The sequence below is a fragment of the Acipenser ruthenus genome, chromosome 20, assembly GCF_902713425.1.
Source record: "Acipenser ruthenus chromosome 20, fAciRut3.2 maternal haplotype, whole genome shotgun sequence".
In the NCBI taxonomy this organism is placed as follows: domain Eukaryota; kingdom Metazoa; phylum Chordata; class Actinopteri; order Acipenseriformes; family Acipenseridae; genus Acipenser; species Acipenser ruthenus.
In genome coordinates, this window is record NC_081208.1 from 2,463,194 (window position 1) to 2,479,933 (window position 16,740).

The 16,740-nt window shown below is 39.1% G+C and overlaps 3 protein-coding genes across 7 annotated transcripts; 1 reads left to right on the forward strand and 2 right to left on the reverse strand.

Moving 5' to 3' along the window:
• Positions 1 to 3: 3 nt before the first annotated feature.
• On the reverse strand, positions 4 to 3,149 carry LOC131698823 (mitotic spindle assembly checkpoint protein MAD2B). Of its 2 annotated transcripts, none has more exons than XM_058993116.1 (9): positions 3,048 to 3,149; positions 2,676 to 2,727; positions 2,462 to 2,580; positions 2,265 to 2,336; positions 2,078 to 2,178; positions 1,664 to 1,758; positions 1,299 to 1,372; positions 1,008 to 1,100; positions 4 to 733 (listed from the first exon to the last, which is right to left on the reverse strand). In XM_058993116.1, the coding sequence occupies exons 2-9, from the start codon at positions 2,713 to 2,715 to the stop codon at positions 692 to 694; spliced, it is 636 nt and encodes a 211-aa protein (XP_058849099.1). In that variant the 5' UTR covers positions 2,716 to 2,727; positions 3,048 to 3,149; the 3' UTR covers positions 4 to 691. The 2 variants fall into 2 exon arrangements, with proteins under 2 accessions (XP_058849099.1, XP_058849098.1); XM_058993115.1 differs by having other exon boundaries at positions 2,676 to 2,743; positions 3,048 to 3,129.
• A 568-nt stretch (positions 3,150 to 3,717) lies between these two features.
• LOC117963596 (small integral membrane protein 1) lies at positions 3,718 to 6,904 on the forward strand. 3 transcript variants are annotated; one of them, XM_034904285.2, is made up of 3 exons: positions 3,718 to 3,938; positions 5,530 to 5,650; positions 6,081 to 6,904. In XM_034904285.2, the coding sequence occupies exons 2-3, from the start codon at positions 5,553 to 5,555 to the stop codon at positions 6,199 to 6,201; spliced, it is 219 nt and encodes a 72-aa protein (XP_034760176.2). In that variant the 5' UTR covers positions 3,718 to 3,938; positions 5,530 to 5,552; the 3' UTR covers positions 6,202 to 6,904. The 3 variants fall into 3 exon arrangements, with proteins under 3 accessions (XP_034760176.2, XP_058849105.1, XP_058849104.1); XM_058993122.1 differs by lacking the exon at positions 3,718 to 3,938 and adding an exon at positions 4,172 to 4,287; XM_058993121.1 differs by lacking the exon at positions 3,718 to 3,938 and adding an exon at positions 4,680 to 4,804.
• A 3,479-nt stretch (positions 6,905 to 10,383) lies between these two features.
• LOC117425051 (leucine-rich repeat-containing protein 47) lies at positions 10,384 to 16,533 on the reverse strand. Of its 2 annotated transcripts, XM_034041709.3 has the most exons (7): positions 15,839 to 16,501; positions 14,927 to 15,379; positions 14,436 to 14,552; positions 13,225 to 13,340; positions 12,855 to 12,957; positions 11,768 to 11,857; positions 10,384 to 10,987 (listed from the first exon to the last, which is right to left on the reverse strand). In XM_034041709.3, the coding sequence occupies exons 1-7, from the start codon at positions 16,424 to 16,426 to the stop codon at positions 10,739 to 10,741; spliced, it is 1,716 nt and encodes a 571-aa protein (XP_033897600.2). In that variant the 5' UTR covers positions 16,427 to 16,501; the 3' UTR covers positions 10,384 to 10,738. The 2 variants fall into 2 exon arrangements, with proteins under 2 accessions (XP_033897600.2, XP_058849103.1); XM_058993120.1 differs by lacking the exon at positions 11,768 to 11,857 and having other exon boundaries at positions 15,839 to 16,533.
• Between the last annotated feature and the right edge of the window lie 207 nt (positions 16,534 to 16,740).

The following is a 16,740-nucleotide window of genomic DNA, read 5'->3' on the forward strand; positions in this document are numbered from 1 at the left end:
GTATATTATTGAATTACTTTATTCATAACATACTTCATCATTACAGAAACTGGGTTCACCAGTACATATTAATGAAACTTAACAGGAAATAAAACAGTAAAAACAGGCCTCTGACTGAATGACAAAAATGATTGCTTGCCAGTAAATTTCATCTGGGTTTCACAAAAAGCTTGGATACTGGACAAGCAGTCCATGGCATTATAAAAAGTATTTTTATCCTATTGGTTAGAAAGGACATTGGATATATATTTTAAAAAATGATTTCCTTAAGAATTAAGAAAATCTTACACCTAAGCACAATACTCAACACTGCATTCACTTGCACATACAAGACTGCTTTCTTGCAGGCAGCTCAGCAAAAACATGCAAAAATGAATTGTGTGCCAGCCCAGATAAAGCTATAGCACTCCACCTATAGTACTACATTGTACAGCTTAGAAATACTACATTTTTTAGCACCAGAATTAGCATTTGAAACTCATTTACTCCTTTCTAGTGTAAGGATTAATAAAGAAAATACATATTTTTCAAGTCTTCTTGTCTCCACTCTGTAGCAGTTGCTTCTGGCAGATGAAAGGTTGATGCAGCTGCAGGCATTTTCCTTGCCAACCCTGGGTTACTAGCGGAAGCCAGTTTCTGCCTCTTTTGAGTCAAACTGTAAGCGGATTCAGTGCGGTTCACAGTTAAAGGTTTAAGAAGCCTTCTGAGCCCTTTCCTCTACATACAACTGCATCTGAAATAAAAAAAAAGGAAAACAGTGGTCTAAATACATTAAGCAAATGTATTAACTGTGGTACTGATATAGATAAAAAGCTGATCGAAACCTCAGAATCAAAGTGTCCAATAAATCATTCCCAATGTTATGATTATTGGGGTCTGTATACCAAGGTATCAACTTTACAAAATCTACTTTTCAACCTGCATGGGGCACGACCCCCTTTAAGTAAAGCTTTCCAATTTGTGTTCCTGCTCTCAAGACCGCAGTTGCATTAATGGATCTCCCTTACTTTGACAATATCAGAGGTCATGGTTTTTAGAGGGATCAGTCTGGGCTCCCGCATGTGCACTTCTTGCTCATCAGCAACAATCCAAGGGAAATCCTACAGGAGAGGAAACCGATTAAATGATATGAACGTGCCATTCGAACTTCCTTGAAAACAAACAGGTTAGGATTTAGATTGTTGCGGTCAAGGCTTTAAAACCAACAGTTAAATATAGTAAAAGCCTGGTACATTTCTCCTTCATAGGGAGCGAGGTCGTGGTTTTCCTGTTATAATTATAGCAAATGTTTTGCTGACCTTAATGACCTGGATTTTTTCCATGTTGCGAGTGGCAGCTTCTCTGGTGTGAACCAGTACTGTAAATGTACAGCCTGCAAAAAAATAAAATAAAACAATAAAATCCTGTATTAACAGGGAACAAGGAAAAATAAACATGACTACAACTCTGACATTAGGAGAAGAGTTAAGAGAAATCATTTTTCACTATAAAAAGAATATCAAATTGTCAATTCTTATTCTATAATATTCTTTACATACTGATGATACATGTCATGTACATCAGCCTGATCATCATACAGAAAGCTCTGAATTTGAATCTACAGCCATGGCAGGGGAGATGTACGTTTCTGACATACTTTCTATGCAAGAAAGAGTAAGCATACCAGGGGGGTTGTTGTCTAGAACTGCATCGCAAACACTGATCTTTAGGATGAATGCTCGCAGCAACTGCTCCACGTGAGAAAGCAACGTGTCAGAGCTGGAAACAGACACAACAAAATGCATTAGGATTGTGCATATGGTATATGTTCTTGGTTATATTTATTCCTTTCAAAGAAACAATGAGAACACTGAGGTTTTACTGTAATATAAACTACACATTAATGATTATAAAACACACACACACACACACACACACACACACACACACACACACACACACACACACACACACACACACACACACACACACACACACACACACACACACACACACACACACACACACACACACACACACACACACACACACACACACACACACACACACACACACACACACACACACAGTATCCCACCTGATAGAGACCAGAGGAGGCTGTGACATTTCAAACACAAATCTCTCCACTGGGTGATGCTCTTTGTCCATAATGACAACGACTATTTTCTCAGCATCATTCTTAAAGAAAGAAAAAGGAAAGTAGGAAAACGTTGGCTTTATTTTACATTTATTACTGGAGTCAATCCCCTCTGACAGCGTCTTACCTTCACAATCAGTGGTTTAATGCAATGGAGAGTGTCTTGGATGTATTGATTTAGTTCAGGGTGGCAGGACATCTGAGAAAGAACAATCAAAATTCAGTGTGTAAACATACTTAAACAGAAATGTCCTATTGCTAGTGCTGAGCTAAAAAGAATACGACTGTGTCAAGCTGTGTGTTCCAGAAAGGTCCCATTCTTACCTGCACAGGTACGCTGTATTTCTTTCTCTTCTGGAAAATCCCACTTGGGTAAACCTCCCTGACATAGAGTATGAGGTGAATGGCCACCTCCAGAAACTCACACAGGATATCAGCAACAACTGAAGACAGAGAAAAGACGGCAACCCAGCTCAGAGAGACTCGGAAAAGAACACTGTTTAAATCATTTAAAAACGTAACATAATAAATGCCGTACCTTGCCCAAAATTAAGATCCTGCCTCGTGAGGGTTGTCATACTGCTAACAAGCTGTTAAGGAATCAAACTGTTATATTTATTAAAAAGGCGGCTAGCATGTATTCGTATTCTTATTAAATAATAATAATAATAATAATAATAATGCTGGTGAAATCCAATTAATAATGAATTACCTTATGTCAGTTATTAGATCGATATCTAACATGACAAGTAACTTGCAGCAAATCAAACCTTTGAATTTAAAATTCAAACCAAAACCGAATCGAATTAAACCAGCGCTGTTATTTTTCACATCATTAACGTATCGATTTCTCGGGCTTCGTATGCAGTAATTGATTTAAAATATATATATTTGGTTTTACAAAGCTTACCGTTATAGCATGTGAAGTAAATGTCCAAGTGTTTACATGTAGTAGCACCGGTATTTTCTTTCCTGCACAGCGTCTGTCCCTCTTTGATGACGAATCCCAAAAATCACACGTGATTAATCTATCGCCTATTCATTTCACGTTGCGAACGGGACTTTTCTTTTTCTGTCAATTTCTAGTTACTTGCAGTTACATCATTTGAATGTCCTTGTAGCCAACTAGACAAATATCACTTGCAACATTCACTATCAATAAAGTTTTCGGAACGTTTACATTAAATGTAAAGTTTAATTAGACGTCTTTGCCAACAGAGACCCCATCCATTACAGATTATTTACAGCAGCATAGGAAAATTGAAAAGAATGGACAGTAATGCATCACAGCATGGTCCGTCCGAAAATATAGCAATGTACTTTAAAACTATTGTGAGCAGAGCCATCACTTTGATTTAATTCAGGCTTTATTATTATTATTATTATTATTATTATTATTATTATTATTATTATTATTATTATTATTATTATTATTATTATTATTATTATTATTTATTTATTTATTTATTTATTTAAGAAAAAACCCAGAAAAAACATAACAAACTTCATTCAAAGTATAGTCTATATCTTTGATGCTTAGAATCTTGCTCGTTGATGCGGCAGTGAGAGGGAGAGGGGGGCCAGGGTCAGACGCAGCTGGTGGGTTCATTTAATTCAGTATTGTGAGCGGAGGGGTCGGTCCTGTTAGAGTACAGGGCACTTGGGTAAACGTTTAGTTTATGGTCACTTTCTATGCAAGGATTAGTGACGAAAAAAGATTATTATAAATCGTAAAGCTGCGCTTCTGTTTGTGCAGATCTTTTCAGACTTCTGGCAAAAGTATTCTGCTGAAGGAGTTTGGGTAAGCATTTCTTTAAGCAGTTTCCTTCTAAGATATTAAACAAAAGCATGTGTGTTGTTGTTTTCTTGTTGTTGCTTTATAGTGTTGTTTACTAAACTGAGTAACAGTTTATTGTGCTTTTTTTTTTTTTTTTTTTTTTTTTTTAGAAATGTCAAGGAAAACAAACCATCGTTTGGGTTTGTTTCAGATAGATGCTGGAATTGTAGGTTGATTTAAAAGCAGTATTTTTGTTCACAAATTAGATTCAAAGCAACAAAAGATTCACTAGGTAGTCGCCAGTTTTGACTGGAGAGCCATCTGTCCTGCCTAGCAGCTGTTGCGAACAGGTTCCCCACGTTTCAGTAGAATTGTGAGTATGTCTGATAAAATTGAGGATTTCCATTTATAAAACAAATAAATAGAATAAGTCTTTTTTTTTTTTTTTGTTGGTACAGATAACTCTTAAATACCTTAAAGATGTAAATAATTTTATACTTTTTAAAATAGATCTTATGAAAAAAAATGAAATAACGTATTTTTAATAGGCCATGTGCATAAGACTAAAATTAAACATGTTAATATGATGAATTGCTGGAACGCGTCCGCAAATGGGAGTGTCATTTTGTTTTATTCATTTTGTTTTTGTTTTATTATCGCTCATGAGAAATAAGCAGTAATGTGTCAACAATTGGTCGTTGTACAAAGGTCGTGTCTAATTGTCTATTTTATTAGTGCCGAGGGTCATGGCACAAAGATATCTGTGCATTTCTTGCTGAACGCGGTGAACCTTGATTGAGTTTAGACATACTGTTAAGCGTGAGGTTTTTAAATAACTCGGTTTTGCGAAGCGGTTGGTCTGTGTATTTTAGTAGCTGTACCACATTCAGGTAAGTGACAACGCATCTTTCTTCACAAATCTTGCAATGCTCCTGGCCACAGCCGTTATTACTTATAGGAGGCTGGACCCCGCAGTGGTCAATAACGTCAGCAGAAATGATATGATTTCTGAGACATTGTAATCTTTTCATTTATAAACGTTGTTTTCTTGACATTAATTAAAGAGTTCCACAAAGTATACCCTTTATAGTATAGAGACAACTATTTCAAATCATTGCCTCTACAATCTTCTGAGGCAGTCTTGTCATTTTCTTGCTCGGTGAAGATTGCTGCATTTTTCTTCCATAGTTTAGGCTCGAGTTCATTCTTCTTTATTAGAAATGACGTTGTTGCAGTCCCATTTGTTTACACTGGATCACAGTACGCAATGCATGCGGAAACACATGCATTTAATGGTGCATTTTTAAGAATAAATTATGTGGTTATACACACACGCACACCCTGCAGGAGTCCAGTTTTATAAGATTCCTTTTACAGTCATCTCTTGTGCTTATGTTGCTATGGAAACTTGCTGGCTTTGGTGACATCATGTGGTGTATAGTAAGTCACATACATTGTACTGTACAGGAACCAGCATTGCCAGCCTACATCCTGAATAAAAAGCTTGTCATCTTTGTTGCCAGTTGAAAAAAACCAAACTTGTTTTTTCTGAAGACTCAAGACCAATGGCTGACTCTGTCGCCATGCCTAACCTCTGCTGCCTGGTTCTTTTCAGAGGAAGCTGCCTCACTCTGAAGGATGGAGCCCCAGGAGTCAGATGTGCAGTACAGCCGCTGGAATGAGACCTGCCAGGATGAAGTCAACATCAATGTGTCTTCCACATCCACACTACAGGGGTATGGCCCTGGCTTTCTTTTAGGTTAAACCATTTCATATGCCAAAAGTTTTACATCACCTGGGGTTTGAGAGAGAGAGAGAGAGAGAGAGAGAGAGAGAGAGAGAGAGAGAGAGAGAGAGAGAGAGAGAGAGAGAGAGAGAGAGAGAGATTGTATAGGGTGATGCAAAACTTTTGGCCAGAGCTGTAGATTAACCTGTACATTTTACTATGTACACCAAGGAAGGTCAAATGTTCTGTCTGTCTGTCTTTCAGATATGGCATCCTATAGGGCTACTGTTTTTACATTGCATTATATATGAGACAGGGGTTTGAAGCTGGATTAGATAAACAAAGATAAGCAAACATCTAAAGACCAGTCTGTTAGATGAAACCAAGTGTTTAAAAGATTCTGCAGCTAAAGTGACGTGTTGCTTTCTGTCTTTGCCTAGGATCTCCAAGCAGCTGTGCACAGGGACGCTTGGCATTGCCATGAAGCTGATAGGAGCGCTTGTTATTCTGAGCCTCGTTTTCATCATTGGATATGTCACCGGCTACTACATACACAAGTGAAAATAAGGGATGTTTCATTTGATCACAGAGCAAAAACTTTATGAGTTGTGCAACAAAAGAAAAGCATTGTGCTCAGTGTGTATCCACCAGCAGTTTGGGTTTGGTGATTGTTAGAATTGAAACCATCAAGGCTCAGGAAGTAAACAGCTGTTCAATTCTTATGCTCTGCTAAATCAGAAATATGTGCAACCAGGAGAGAAAATGGGGAGGAATATTAAGTTGGGTTCACCTGACAAGTCACCAATGATATGTCAGCTGGACCCAGATAAATATTGATACACATTAATTGATACACATTAATTTGCTTTATTGCAGGGATTTATAACTGCAACATTCAATCTGTCAGAAATCTGGTCAGGTTAAGCAGATAAATAAAAGTTCTTGGGATTTTTTCTGCTTTGATACCTACCGTGTTCATTTGCAAAGCCTGTAGCATGTGAAAGAAATTCATTTCTTTACTGTTCTCTCAATATATTCTTTATCAGAAGGATATTAACATTGCCAAGAAATCGGTTTTATCTTTATAAATAATAAGAACCCTGAGTTCAGGTGACTGGACATGTAGTTTTACTGTTCCTTTTTATAGACTATTACTGCCAATCCTCAGTGTGAAGACTGTTTATTCTGTAGATGTATATAGAAATAATAGAATATCCTCGATCTGTATTTTATCAATGATTTTCCAATAAATCAACTTCATATACTCCTAGTATCACGGTTGTTATTGTTATGAATAATAAATATTGCATTCAAATGTATATTTCACTGAACATATACTTTGGAGCTAAAAACAACATATTTAACTTAAAGAAACAATTCCAGCAATTGTATATAAAAAAAATATAAGTGATTTATAATTAAATAGATACATTTTACAATCGACTCGGTTTTATTTCACACTTGCTGAATAATTAGATTTACTATTAAAAAAAAACCAAAACAGTTAAAATGACTCAAGAAGTCCGTGGTCAATAATGAATTACTTTTTCGAGATAAAGGAAAGATGTTTTATATACTGACATAATAGAATCGGTTTTCTTAGTGGAGTATGAAAATAATATATGACCCTATAGCACCTGCAATACCTATAGATACTGTATGTGTCCTGTGTCACACTGTCGCCAGGCAACAATAAAATGCTGACGTTTTAAGAACTCGAGACATTAGTAGCCAACGGACAATGTTCTCATTTACTTTGCTGGTGTTAACCCTAAATATGAACTGTGATGTATGAATATCGGCTACACAAATACAGCATTGCATTTCTTTTCTGTGGTGTTGAAGTTTCAGAGTAAAGCAACTGTATTAGAAACTGAAATGTTCAACCGCACATACCTGGAGTTGATAACGGAGGCATTGCATGCGAAATCCTAAAGGATGCGTGTCCACAGAATCATAAAGGACTGGATAGGCGCATATGTAAACACATTACGCACGGTCACAAACGCTTAGGCAAGAAACTGGACATACCCTGTTGATCAAAATAATAGTCTTATCATCTATAAGAGACTGACAGACCATAAGAACACACCCGCAGGCGCTTGAGTTTGTGTTGACATTTACTGTGGGCAGCATGCTTTACGTTAATCTCTAATGTGATTAGGGTGAATTTCAATTAGAGTGAATGATGGATTTGATGGTGGTCCAAAAACATTTTGAGAAACCGATTAATGAAAGAAGTGACGTAAAATAGTGTTTTATTTTTTTCTTGTTATTATTTTTTTATTGACAGAACATAATAATCGTTTTCATTGTGCAGATATTGATATTGTATTTAAGTTTGTGTTAAGGTGTTCAGAGACGATTCGTTTTATAACAGTAATTGTGGGTATGAACTAATTGTGCTTTTCTTTTTCAGTTAATGTACAACGCAATAAGCACCTTTCCTCAAGACAGACACTTCTTTTGTAGTTTGATTTGTTTATACAGAAGAGGTACATCATATTTAGTGTATGTATATAAGCGCTTTTCCATTCAAACATCATGGCGCAAAAAACGTTTTTCTTTATGCATAACGCCGGTCAAATGCACCCGATACAGTACCGGAAAAATACCTGATCCACTATAACTTTTCAATAAATACAGATAGCACTCAAAAACACCTGAATATTTGTTCACTTCAGTAGTATTGTGCACAGGTATTTGGTACCCAGCCTGTGGACAAGAACAATATAAACAACACCATTTAAACCTGGCAAGACTGTCAGTCGCCATCATAGACGATCTTTATGGCAGTGTCCTGTTCCTTTCCGGAGTTGTTGATATCTGGATCTGGTGTCAGAGAAAACAAACTGCCATTAACTTTAAGGACCCACTCAGCGATTCTTTGGTTCGTATAATATTCCTCCTCCGGTGAGCGTTGGGTTTCGTGTTCGTTTTCCAAGCCCTCCTCTGCATTTTCACTCACAGATTCGGTTTCAACTGCAGAATCGTTGGAAGACGATGGCTTCTGTCTAGTTTTCACGCTGCTGTCGGTATCGAGTTTGCTTTTATCAGTCTGGCTACTACTGGTGTGGCTCTGGCCAGGAGTGTGTTTTTTTGCTGACGGTGGGAGAGGATGAGCATAACGCGATTGTTTCACATTGGCCCTTTTAATTACGCGCACATGTGAGGTGATGCCAGCCTTATCTGTCTTGCCGTTTTTCAAACTCTCAATAGCAGGTTTGACAATCGGATTGTCAAGGAAGTATTGTGATCTGGCATCCTTTTGAAGATGCCAGTCTTGTCTAGGCGACCTGTTGAGAACGTTTTCCTGGTCAGGGCTCGTTCTGTATTGTTTGGATTCCGGTCTTGCTCTGGATACTTGACGCTGTGAACCACGCCTTGTTGCGCAAATGGCTGCACTGGTGAAGATTTTGGACACCTTGATCGGAGGTAAAATCACGTTTTCAGACAACTCCCCGCTGCTGTTTCGTCGCTGCGTGGAAATCGGGGATATTTTCACCATCAAAGGACTGGATCTCGTAAAAAGCCCTCTAGCCTTGACCAATTTCCCACAGGATCTCGGAGTTCCGACAGTTATACCCCCCGGATCGGGAATGTGCATAACTGGCATGGGTTTCCATCCCCTCCCGATGTTTTGAACATTCATGGCTGAAGCGTTTTCAAGGTCCGCTTCACTGACGTCTAACCTGATCACGTTGTTGCAATTTTCTCTATTAGTCTCAAGCCAGGCCTGTTTCATATGTTTAAACCGCAGAGACGTCTTCATCGTCATATCCTTTTTAAAGTTGGTCAGTGCTTTTGTTTTCCTACTGCGTTTATGTTATAAACTTGCTCATAGCTGCCTTATGGTACCGTATGATTATACCAGTTCCAAATGAGTGCAGTGTTTCTCTCCATTCCCTCTCCTATATACAGCACCTGTGGGTTAACGCCTCTTTTCTAGTCAGTTGCAGCCCTTTAGCGTCAAGGCAAGGTGATCAGTCACAATACCCGCCCTCTTTCTCGTTAACCATTGAATTCCCATACAGTTACAGAACGTCAATTGTTCTGCTTTACGCACCGTTGCTTTGAATGTATGACAGCAGTCGACTCTGTACCACACAATACAACACAGTTGCGTGACAGATTTGGTGTTCATTAAAGCGTTGCACTACAAGCTCCTAGAAACGGGAGTTTAATTTTGATAATGTATCAGCTTACCACTGTCCTCTACATACGTACTACAGCCAACTGGAATGCAATACAGTAAGGTTTGTTCCCGTTTGAACAATCACACCCATTTTGTTCTGTGTAGAATGCAGTTGGAAATGTATATATTTTTTCCCTAGTTGTGGCTAATGTCTGAAACGTCAAAATAACATTCACAATTATGAGTACTGAATTTATTTATTGTGCCATTCATTGAGATGTGGTTACATTTAACTGCAATGTGAAACACAGACAAGTTTGGCTTAACATTGAACCTACTGGATCCTGGGCTATATTGCCAATTGCTGTCAAATTGTGATGGGAATTGGTGCAGCCATTCTTGAGCATTCCGTAGTTCTTAAGGGCTTTAGAATCTAGGTCTCCGTGACAATGTATACTGGATCACAAGTTCTGGCTTCTAATTGGTTCTGCTAATGTGAGGACCCAATGTTAGGAAGGTAGAAATTTAACCTAATAATTCCTGCTATTAACCATTATTTCCCCTAGTTTTCAGAGGTTATAGACACAAAAGAAGCAAATGACACGCCATAACAGTTACAATTCTGTTCCTTTATGAAGTAAATCAAAAATATTGTAGATTGTATTTCTTTCAAAGTAAATCTTCCAACAGAAGCAGTGTTTTATACAAGTAAAAATGAAGTTTCTTGAAGAAACAATCAACCAATATTAGTATTATAATTGGTTTTTCCAACACGGCCGAAACAAAACCAAGGACAGACTTTAAAGTGTGGTATCAATGTTACATCACTGCTTTAATGTATCCCCTAGGCAGTGGAATTAATATACTTCAAGTGCTTTTCAAAATACTTCATATGAATTAAGAAAAACAACCACCACACAGCTTGAATCCAATAGCGGCCCTTAAATAAATCAGTACCAAGAGTTATCGAACAACAGTCAGGTTACTGATGTCCATATTCAAGTCCGTTTTGGACGGGTATACAACTTTGAGACTGCCGTCTGTGTCCACGATTCGAACCTGCTGCACTGTGAGTTCAGGAGAGGCTTCCTTCTCTGCATTCTCATTGGCTGCCGGCTCTGAAGCTGTTTCACCATTGGCTGGATCCGTTTCGAGGTCTAACGACGCTTCTTCCTTGTGGTCGAAGGTAAATTTATTAAGCTCAGCCATTTTCTGTTTGGGGAAAAATAAAAAAAGGGGAGAGCGAAGTTATCTAGTTATCAATCCAGATTTACTTAGCTGCATATTTTAAGGCGATACATTTTATTGCTGTTCTGTGATATTTTATAGCGTCGTTTATGGATTTGTAGTGTTGTCACATGCTCAAGTTTCAGATACACAATGGAAAATAATTAAAAAACAACTAACTACAGTCCCGCATGGAAAAAATGTCATCCTATTTTTCCCAGAGTGCAATTTTGAGTGGAGTTTTTCACCCTTGACCTCTTTACAGGTCTATGTTGGTTTACTGAAAATGACATTCTCTCACATTATCTCCAAATATATATATTTTTTTTAATCTTCATATTGCAGGTCATGCTTTTAGCCTGTTTCTGTCATTGGCTAGGCTCCAAGCTACTCCTGTGTCAATATAAAGGGCCCTCCTCACATTACAGCTCTGGCCTTCGTTACTCTTGGATCAGGCTCACAACTGTCTCAGATACCACTGTTTAAAACATGATCCCATTGCTCATGTTTGCTTTGGGGATTTGTCAGCCTTCATGCTTTGGAAAATTGACAACTGCCTTGTTTATATAACAAATCTGATTAAGACCTGTCACATCAAAGTTTTAAAAAGAAAAACAAAACACACTGAGTCATTTCTTATATGATTGATGGACTTAAATGTTTAAATTCGCTGTACAAGCAATCCAAGCTATGAATAAGGCTGCTGCTAACAGGGCAAACTCTGAGCCTTAAACACAGGGAAAATAAATAAGCAAAATATCTCACCACAATCAGCGAGTCCATCACATCTTTGCAGACCTGCAGACTGGTTGAACTGGTCACCTCCACGAACAACTCACTGGTTGACTTTCTCATCTACTTAACAGGAAACAAACTTGTCTTTACACTCTTTAAAATTAAGACAGTACTAAGGTGCAGCACCAACTGACAGTGCTGTACACTAAAATATAATTCCTTGGCACTCAGGAAGCAAAACCAAAACACAAAATAAAACAACCTGATTACATCTGTAGAAACACGTCAAAGGAGAGTATGTTGAAGTTGAGACTGCACCTAGAATATTGTGTTCAATTCTGGTCATTTCCCTTAGAGAAATGAGCTATTACAATAGATTGAGAGAACTGAATCTATTTATCCTAGAACAAAGAATTATAGGGGGGATATAAATCGTAGTCTTTAATCTTAAAAGGAGTTTAAAAAGTTAATCCTAGCCAATACATGAAGTGCAACACAGAAGCTAGGACTAAAGGACACTGTTGGAAATTTGAGACAGACTGGAAAGAGGGTAGGAGATACTGCTTTACTCAGAGAGTGCCTAGAGTATGGAAGGGGTTACCTAGCCATGTTGTTGATGCGGAATCATTGGGATCCTTGATATTTCTTTTTTTTAGATCACAGATGGTTCCTAGGAACTGGACAAGCACTGATGGGTTGAATGCCCTCTCCTCTAGTTATTTTGTTACTAAATGATTTTGGAGCCCCAGATTAGCAGGATTTAACAAACCATGAAACTGGATTTCATTGAGAAATAAACCGCCCAACACAAAGCATGTTTATTCTTGGTCAACAACCATGACCTTGTTAAGCCTTCACACAGGAACAGACACACAAGCCAAACCTCTTCTTGTGAATTATGCAAGTCAACACTCTTTAATAACCTCTTCAATGAGCAGCACCATGTCTTTACTGTGAAGCAACAACATTTAATATGCAATTGCTGCATGAACCCAGTAACTTAATGTAGCATCCCATCTCCCACCCTCTCTACACCTTGATTTCTATACAGTATAGCACCAAATAAATTTTTTTTTTTTTTACAGCTTAACAGCTATTCAGATAAAGCTGCCCCTACCTTAGTCTTCTCACTGTTTGTGATTGGTGGAAAAGAGATCACATGATCCTCGGCATCAACCACACAAGGGTAGTTTTCCTTGTCATCCAGTAACTGCAGGTACCTGGAGGATTATGGGAAATCAAACTGGAATTAGTGCTGGAGTTAGTGGCATTTACAAAAAGCTTCAGACACACACAGGGACTAAGACTACCTTATCATTCCTAATAAATTAGAAAGGCTTCCTGTAAAATGGTCAATATTAATGTTTGCAGGATATATTGTGTGTGTGTCTGCAGCACCTGTGATTGTTGCATTTACTTTTATTTGTATACTCCTATCTCCTATCCCGATTGTGCCTAGGGCAACAGCTTTGGAAAGATGTACTCACTTGTGAAGGCCCGACACGTTTTGTCTTTTTCTCTGTTTTCTCTGCTCCTCAGCCTCCAACTGCAGCTGTCTGACCAAGTCTGCCGCCTTTATCTCCTTGCGACCCAGTGGGATGATCTAACAGTGAACACCAGGGGGGCGGGTGAGAGGAGAAAGGGGGTAGGTGGATCCTGAGACTCTCTTTCTTACAAACAGAGATTAGAGAAAGTCAGCCATTACACTGTCAGCAGGGAGTAGAGGCACCAAGTGCAGTCAGGGTGATACCGTGGTGTTTCAATAATGGTTCTGCCATTCCTCATCAACATCAGATTCCTTAAGAGAAGTTACAGAAGAAATCTGTGGTCTTGGAAGCACCTACCAACCAACCTGACAGATCTGTTGCCTTGCCCACTGTGAATGGAACTTGCAACAGGGAGATGCAGCTTGTATATATCACAGATATGCATTTCGAGGAATGATTTTTGGGGGTGGGCAATAAAAGCAGGGTTAATTGAGTATATATACCATTGTGATCACATGTAGTGTTTGAGTTCACAAGGCAACTGGACTACTTAAACAAATGCTCAATTTCCACCTGTAACAGCACAGTCTTTTTCTCAGCTTGCCAACAGACACAGTAGCAATCCACAGCGCAATCCGATACGCACGGTCTTCATTTATTATTAAGACTGCCTGTGACGTGATGGTTCCATGTGCCTAATTAAACCAGGGATTCAGAAACAAGATTCTTTACAAAGTTGGAAACTAGCCCCGCCACAGCCATCAATAATGCAGTCTTAAACCTCCTGGATTACTATTGCTGAATATGCAGACATAGTTGGTGTGCAAAAAAGTGAAACCAAAAAAGTGAAACAAAGAGGCTAAATATAGATAATCTGAGACAGGTTGGCACCCTTCCCATTGACGTCATTTATATACATTGAAAATACAAGGGGAGGGTTTCCATAGCTATAATATATGTATGCTTTCTGAGATAATGTTTACATTTGGTCACTGAACTCCATGATTAGTCATTGCATTTGAGAAACACATGCATTTAAAAAGATTTTTAAGCATAGATTATTTTGTTGCTGTTAAAATATAACCTGAAGTTTATACTTCAGTTCAGATAATGAACATGTATATTAATACCATATATTCTTAATCTACTACATTAAATTTGTGACCCTACTGTTATACAAACCTTGCCGTGCCATACAGTAAATGTCATACCTTCAGTGTTTTGGGTGATCTGGCATCATACAGCAGGGGTCCCTTTACAAGCTGCAGGTCGTGGGTGGCGATGGTTGCCTTTGTTCTCTTTTCACAGATTTCATCATGGAGCTTTATCTAAAAAAAAGACAACGATATTTCATTAAATGAAGTCTGCCCTCTAGTGGTGAAACAGATTTTTTTTTTTTTTAGCTGGGTGGTATTTTTCTATTGAAACAGATGCATATTTCTTGTCTAGAAACAGTTGTGTGGCATCCCTGTTCTGTGATATAAAAGCTGCTTCTCCACGTCAGCTCCAGTCATGACGAGCAAGTCGGCTGGCTTGACACTTCAACAGGGAGGCAACGCAAAGTCAAAAATTGCTGCAGATTCCATGACTTGAAGGAAATAGAGGTGGGGAAGCAATGTGGCATCGCCCTGGTGGCTCTACAACCTACAGACCACCCCTGTACTGGAAACAACCCTGAACTACAAAGTGTGTACTTTATTACCTGCGCGGTGAGGAATCTTTTCAATGCATTTCCTGATTTCAGGTTCATCCCTTTGACAACGCAGCAGACAATGTACGGCCGCACTTCTTTCACCAGGGCGGTCACTTTGACAGTGACTGCAGTGGGGCTATCTGACACATGCAAGACCCTGACCACCATTCTGTTTAAATCTTCCTCCTCCTCCTCCTCCTTCCTGTTCTTTTGACGCTTATCTGGCCTTTTCTTTTTCTCCTTCTCTCTGGAGTCGTCTTTTTCTCCCGAGTCCTTCTTCCCCTTGACCCTGCCGCCCGCTCTCAGATAGTCCAGGACAGATTTGGTCTGACAGCCGTTCACCATCTTCTCCAGGCGTTTGTCTTTCAGCTTGTTCCCTCGAAAGTTGATCTCCTTCAGCTTGGAACAGTCTGCCAGCTCTGAGGGGATCTCTGTGAGCTTGTTGTTTGAAAGATCTAAATTCTGGGAAAGACGAAAAAAGGTGTTAAAATTCAATAAGAAAATACAAAACACCCACGGCAGGTTTGATAGACCCCCGAACGAAATTGAGCACTGGAGCATGCTTCAAACACACTGTGAAATTGAATTGAAATTGTATTGTTAAAAAACCCTGTTGGATGTCCAGTGTGTTTATACCAGCAGCAGCCAGATGTCAGAAATTCGTTTACAGTTTATGTAGGTGCCAGCTCCTGCATTAGCCTGCATTGACCTGCAGCGGCCGCTGCAACAGCATCAGCACCTCAGCAAAATCGACTGCAGCTCGGGTAAAGCAATGCAAACAATTGGACAATGCTGTTTTAGCACTGCGCCTTGCTTTAACTTGTTAGCAATGACTGGCTAGCTGTTTTCTGTACGTCACAAACGTCGTTCGCTGACACGGCGTGGAGATTTGCGTTCACCCGCATGGCGTATATGTAGTACCTTGAGAGCAGAAAGGTTGCTTATCTCTCCGCTAATGTCTGCAATCGCATTCTCGTTGGCTACGATGGTACTGAGAAGCTCGAGGTCGTCGGAGAAGAAATCAGCCGGGAAGGCTGAAATCTCGTTTTTGGAGATGTTGATAATTGCCAACTTGACGCACTTGCTCAGGCCGGTGGGTAACGCTTTGATTTGATTACAGCTGACGTTGAGTGTGTTCAGATCGCAGAGCTGGGATATCTCTTCGGGCAGTGCCTGTAGCTCATTGACAGACACGTCCAACACTTTCAAGCTCTTCAAACTCCCGACAGCTCTGGGTATCTCGGAAAGTTTATTCCTGCACAGGAGGAGACTCTGCAGGTGAATCAAATTGCCAATCCCTGCGTCTATCTCCCTCAAGCTGGGGCTCTGGCTGATTTCCAGATAGTTAAGGAGTGTGAGCGAATATATTTTGGGGTTTAGGCTTCTGGTTTGTTGTATTTTCTTGTCAGTAAGTTGCCCTTGCAGTACGAGCTCCCGCCTCTTCTCCTTCTCTGCTTTTTCAATCTTTTCAGCCCACAAGGCACTCCAATCTCCATCACCAGCCTCCATATTGCCGTAGAATGAAGAGAAAAGACCGCAAACCCCGGAAGGGGAACGTAACTACTTCCTGTAAAAACTAAGCATCAGCCAAATTGTAACTTACTTTTTTTTTTTTTTTTTAATGTTGCTTCCCCGTTTTCAGATATATAAGGAAAAAACAACTGTATCGCATACTTCAAATCCACAACAGAAAAAAATATATATCTAGCGACCTTCTTTACCGGAATCCTCTGTCACTAGGCCGCAGATTTTACCTTTGTTATCGGAAGTGATTTTTTAAAAAAAAATATCTGCTTAGTTAAATATATAAAGTAATGTTATAT

What these genes read in the sequence shown, in the direction of transcription:
- LOC131698823 (XM_058993116.1), bottom strand. Translation starts at nt 2,715, where the DNA reads ATGACAACCCTCACGAGGCAGGATCTTAATTTTGGGCAAG. An exon ending in GGATCTTAATTTTGGGCAAG is followed by an intron (nt 2,581 to 2,675) that starts GTACGGCATTTA and finishes CTCTGTCTTCAG; the next exon opens with TTGTTGCTGATATCCTGTGT. An exon ending in TCTAGACAACAACCCCCCTG is followed by an intron (nt 1,373 to 1,663) that starts GTATGCTTACTC and finishes ATTTTTTTGCAG; the next exon opens with GCTGTACATTTACAGTACTG.
- LOC117963596 (XM_034904285.2), top strand. Translation starts at nt 5,553, where the DNA reads ATGGAGCCCCAGGAGTCAGATGTGCAGTACAGCCGCTGGAATGAGACC. An exon ending in TCCACATCCACACTACAGGG is followed by an intron (nt 5,651 to 6,080) that starts GTATGGCCCTGG and finishes GTCTTTGCCTAG; the next exon opens with GATCTCCAAGCAGCTGTGCA.
- LOC117425051 (XM_034041709.3), bottom strand. Translation starts at nt 16,426, where the DNA reads ATGGAGGCTGGTGATGGAGATTGGAGTGCCTTGTGGGCTGAAAAGATT. An exon ending in AAAGATTCCTCACCGCGCAG is followed by an intron (nt 14,553 to 14,926) that starts GTAATAAAGTAC and finishes TCTTTTTTTTAG; the next exon opens with ATAAAGCTCCATGATGAAAT. An exon ending in TGATGGACTCGCTGATTGTG is followed by an intron (nt 10,988 to 11,767) that starts GTGAGATATTTT and finishes TTCCCCAAACAG; the next exon opens with AAAATGGCTGAGCTTAATAA.